Source organism: Nannospalax galili, unplaced genomic scaffold (genome assembly GCF_000622305.1).
Source record: "Nannospalax galili isolate Female #2095 unplaced genomic scaffold, S.galili_v1.0 scaffold1200, whole genome shotgun sequence".
NCBI classification, from domain to species: domain Eukaryota; kingdom Metazoa; phylum Chordata; class Mammalia; order Rodentia; family Spalacidae; genus Nannospalax; species Nannospalax galili.
In genome coordinates, this window is record NW_008347131.1 from 1,332,570 (window position 1) to 1,337,924 (window position 5,355).

The 5,355-nt window shown below is 47.4% G+C and overlaps 1 protein-coding gene across 1 annotated transcript in view; it reads right to left on the reverse strand.

The window, feature by feature from the left end:
• The window catches only part of Nup160 (nucleoporin 160), a 71,007-nt gene extending 67,434 nt beyond the window's left edge, over positions 1-3,573 (reverse strand). The window contains exons 1-2 of the mRNA XM_008843631.3: positions 3,413-3,573; positions 3,049-3,160 (exon numbers count right to left, since the gene is read on the reverse strand). Of these exons, the coding sequence (XP_008841853.1) occupies positions 3,049-3,160; positions 3,413-3,512 (212 nt within the window). The 5' untranslated portion in view covers positions 3,513-3,573. The remainder of the gene's footprint in view (positions 1-3,048; positions 3,161-3,412) is intronic.
• Between the last annotated feature and the right edge of the window lie 1,782 nt (positions 3,574-5,355).

The window sequence follows — 5,355 nt, forward strand, 5'->3', positions numbered from 1 at the left end:
TTTATTTTGTTTTTTTGAGACAGGGTCTCCCTGAAGCCCCAGCTTGCCTGGAACTCTCTATGTAGACCAGGCTGGCCTTGAGCTCACAGAGATTTGCCTGCCTCTGTCTCCCGAGTGCAGCGAGGTGTGCGTGCACCACCAGGGCTGGCATTACTGTTATTTCTTACTTTGCTTCTCTGCTCTATGTATCAGATGACAAACCATATTTATCTGTAGTTTTACCTTCTTCTTTCCAGGACAGCAGGAACCTTCCTGCTTTACCTACAGCCCTTAAAGACTGAATCATCATGCACAAAAGCTTTTCCTTTTTGAGATAGGGTCTCACATACTACAGTTTGGTCTTGAATATGCTATGTAGCCAAGGATGAACTTGAATTTCTGATCCTCTGGCCTCTACTTCCTGACTTCTAAGATTACAGGCTTGTGCCACCACCTGATTCATGTGGTGCTAGGATACAATCTAGGTCTTCGAGCATACTAAGCAAATGTTCTACTAACTGAACTACATGCCCAACTCACAAAACGATTTCTTTATTTTGGAGACAAGACTTCCCTGTAGTCCCAGCCGGCTTGGAACTCACTATGTAGACCACAGAGATCCACCTGCCTCTGCCCTCTAAGTGCTGAGAGTAAAGGCATGCGCCACCATGCCTAGCTAAAATATATTTCTTAAATGAATGAGACTTCTATCTCTAACACATGTCTCTGAGTTTCAGGCCTGTAAACCTGGGTGCCTACTTCAGACTTCAAAAAGGCTGCTGTTCAGGTATTCCAAATTCTATACATCTAGAATTATTCACTTCTCACCAAAACCTATCACTTGTTTCAAAAGATGGCACACATCAGCATCAAAAACCAGGGAGTTAGGCTGGGTGTGGTGGTGCATGCCTTTTATCTCAGCACTTGGGAGGCAGAGGCAGGCAGATCTCTATGAGTTCAAGGCCAGCCTGGTCTACATGGTGAGTTTCAGGACAGCTGGGCTACAGGGAGACCCTGTCTCAAAAAGACCAAAAAAACAAAACAAAACAGGGAGTTGTTCTTGCACCTTTTCCTTTACAACATCTATGTGCATATCACCTAAAGAATCCACCTTCTGGGGCTGGAGAGATGGCACAGCAGTTAAGAGCACTAACTGCTCTTGCAGAGGACCCAGGTTCAATTCCCAACACCCACATGGTGGCTACGAACCATCTTTAACTCCAGTTCCAGAGGAGTCCAAAGCCCTCTTTTGACCTTCGCAGCACTGCATGACATGGGTGCACTCACATACATGCAGGCAATACACCTTCTGCCAGGTGTGGTAGTACATACCTTTAACCCCAGGACTCCAGATCTGTGTGAGTTCAAGGCCAGCCTAGTCTACAAAGCGAGTTCCAGTCTAGCTGGGGCTACAGGGAGACCGTCTCAAAAAAAAAAACAAAAAGAAAGAAAAAAGAAAAAAGACTCTCCCTTCTAAAAATATTGTGTCCATACAGTTCGTTCCACTAGTAACTTCCATAACTGAGCCATCTCTTACTGCAGTCATCACAAAAGCAAATTGTCAGGCCAGGCGTGGTGGCACACACCTTTAATCCCAGCACTCAGGAGGCAGAGCTCTGTGAGTTCAAGGCGAGCCTGGTCTACATAGTAAGTTCCAGGGCTATAGGGAGACCCTGTCTCAAAAAAAAAAAAAGAACAAATTGTCCTTTTGTATTACCAATTAACCCAAATCCAATTTCCAGAAACAACAAAGTACACTGATTTCTTTCATACTGTGTGTAAGGACCACAGTGCACATGTGGAATCTGGGGATTGACAGACAGGTCATCAGGCATGGCAGCAAGGGCCCTTACTTCCTGAGCTACCCCAGAGACTGATCTTTCTTTTTTTAGAAGATTTTATTTTTAATTATGTGTATGTGTGTATGTCAAGGTGGGTATGTGCATGTGTGTGTGGGGGGGGGTGTGCCTGCAAAGCCAGAAGAGGGCATTGGATCTCTTTAAGCTGGAGTATGGGCAACTGCCTGACATGGGTGCTGGGAACCAAACTCACTCAGGTCTTCTCTAAGAGCACCAAATGCTCTTAACTGCTGAACCATCTCTCCAGCCCTTAGACTGATCTTTAAATATCAAGTTTTCATCATATCGGTAACTTTAAAATCCAAAAATCTTACAAATGTCCAGAGGGTTCCTCTTGGTCAGAATCCCACCTGCATCTCCAGCCTCAACATCTCTCACATCATTTATTTCATCCACTACATTTAAGCCATGCAGAGCCTTTGGTTAGTCTCTCAAACCTACCAAAAATTTTCCATTTCATGGCTTTTGCATACAGTACCTATTGGATTTTCTTTTCCCAATGCCTAGCTAACTGTTGATCCTTCCAATCTCGGTTTGTGACTTTCTACATTTTTCCCTTCCCTGCCAATATCATGTCTTGTTAGCCTCTCATAGTTCCTATATTTTTAACCTAGCAAGCTTGAAAATCTGCATTTAAAAACCTATGTTGTGATTGTTCATTTAATGTAATTTTTCCTTTGTGAAACTGTCACAAAAAAGGTGTCATCTACTCCACAGTGCAGTTACCGAATCTGGCACCATTTGATCTGGTTCTTAGTACTATGGCTAACATATACAAGCGCTATCCCATCTGAAGAATGAAGGACTTTTCAAAGACTACAATAACACCATGAGTTCATGTCTAAAATGAATCTTCAAGTACTGTATCTCCTAAAACTCTGTCTCAAGATCTGAAAATGGGCTGGAGAGATGGCTCAGCTGTTAAGAGCATTAGCTGCTCTTGCAGAGGACCCAGGTTCAGTTCCCAACACCCACAGGGCAGCTAACAATGGTCCTTAACTCCACTTCCTGGGGATCCTATCCCTCTTCTGGCCTCCTAATACATGCAAGCAAAACATTCATACACATAAAAATAAATCGAAATTGAAAACAGTCCTCTTTTCCCATTTGTGAGTTACTGCTTGGTAGAAGTTATGATTGGGAACAGACACCATTATTCATTCATACAACAAATCCTACCTTCTAGGGGGTGGGAGATCACACTACTTACCAATGAATGAACCTATTTCTGGTGACAGAAAACAACTTGCCGCTTTCCACATAATAGAAGCCTCCCGCGCTTTCACCGTATTTCACAGCTCCAAACACAGCACTGGCAGTCCCTGCAAAATGAATGTGGTCAGCCTGCACATGTGGTTCCCTGGGGATGACAGGCTCTGTGCGCCGAGGAAACAGTGCCCGGGACCGACAGTGAGAAGGGGGTAAAGGAGGTAGAAGTCAGGAACCAGGGAGGGTTTGATGCACAGGCTCTAGGCATGTGGACTTGGAAGGATGAACCCGGGAGGAGGCCAAGGGCCTATAGGAAGAGCCCGAGGGGGAGGATCAGATCCTGATCTCCCAGGCCTCTGCCGTACCAACGCCGCAGGCTGTGAATTCGCGGAAGTGCCTGGGCCTTTCGCGCTCCGCTCCGCTCAGCTCCACGAAGCTCCGTTCCAGGGCTCCCGCCGCCGCCATCTTCCCGCCGCTGCCGCCGTCACCGCCGCAGCCGCGAGGCCTGACGGGACACGGGCGAACCGTGTGGCTGTCGTCACTTCTGGGGGCGGGGCGAGAGGCGCGGGGGTTGGGGCAGGTAGCGCTGGAGGAAGAGAGCAGGTTAGCCGGTGGACTGGGGTCTTCCGTCTTCCACCGCGACCGATAGCGTGGGTACGGAGCAAGTCGACTCCACTTCGGGCATCTCCGGGCGGCAGTCGCGGCCCTTGTAACCTCAGGCAGGGGAGGGGCCTCTCGGCGGAAGTTTCCGTTTTGAACCGGCTACTCTGGTGGGCAGCGTCGGGGTCGGGATTCAGAGAAGCAGAAGCGGGAGAGATCTGATCGGGCGTGTCCTCTGTCCGGCTACAGCTTGCGGTCACCTTCCCCTTCGTCAAGGGAGCTCTACGTAGGCCAGGCTAGCCTCGAACTAGTGATCTTCCTCCTTCGGCCTCCTGAGTGCTGGGATTGCAGGAGTGCGCCAGCATGCCCGCCCAGGTGCATGTCTGTTCTTGTGTAATGAAACATTCCTGGGTTGAGCTAAACATTGATACTGCAGTCTGCTGAGGCGACCTGAAGGCTGCTTAACTTGAAAAAGTTTAAGATTCGCACCTGGGTCCTCTGCAGTCTGCGACCTGAGTTAGGAGGATTGCTTATTCAAAGTCATCCTAGGCTACATAGTAAGACCTGTGTGAATGAGTGAATAAAGTATCTACAACTTCAAGCCAAACCTGCTTCACCAGGATCATAACATTGACTGGGTCCATAAATCTGCCCTAGCAGACATATTTCCCTTTTGCATTTTCTGCCTTAATATGCATTTTGTAATTCTAACTGCCCACACCTTCCACATCCTCACTCTGGGCTTGCTTTTTTAATTTGAAAATTAAAGCACTCAAGAGGGGTGGGCTTGTTGGTACATGATTGCACTCTCAGCAGCTTGGGAGGTGGAGGCAGGAGGATCAAGAGTTCAAGATCATCCTCAGCTAGGTAAGAAATCCAAGGCCAGCCTGAGGCTATCCAAATCCTTGGCTCCACCGGGCATGGTGGCCCATGCCTGTAGTCCCAGCGCTTGGGAGGCAGAGGCAGGCGAGGCCAGCCTGGTCTACATAGTGAGTTCCAGGACAGCTGGGGCTACAGGGAGACCCTGCTTCAAAAAAAGACAAAAAAACAAAAACAACAAAAAATCCTTGGCTCCAAAACAAAAAGCAAAACAAGGGACTGGGGAGGTGGTTCAGCAGATAAAAGTGCTTGCTTGAGTTTAGTTTCTATTCCCTGCACCCACAAAAATGCTGGGTAGGTGAGTGGGTATGGTGGCCCACCTGTAACACTCACCCACATAATTCCAGCACTTGGGAAGCAGAGGCTAGACCGACAGTTAGTGCACTCTGAGTTCAAGTGAGAGACCTGGCCTCAGTATAATATGTACAGTGAGGGAAAAGGGTACTTAACATCAACCTACGGCCTTCACAGGCATCCACTGTAGCACACATGCAAACACATACATGCATGTAGATCAGACACATGCATGCAGATACACACATGCACACACCTTTCCCTGCCACCATGTCTCCCCATTACCAGCATCTGTATCCTCATACTTCCCGTTACTATATATCTCTGAAGTTTTGGAGAGACAACCTTTTCTTAGGTCGCCTCCTTAAGGATAGCATTTCAGCAATTCTTTACTTTTTCCATTTTTACTGAGTTACTCCTCTAAACATACAATCATTTCTCTTCATAAGCAAACAAGGCCTTATTAGACTCTGCTTTTTTTTTTTTTTTTTGGTTTTTTTGAGACAGGGTCTTCCTGTAGCCCCAGCTGTCCTGG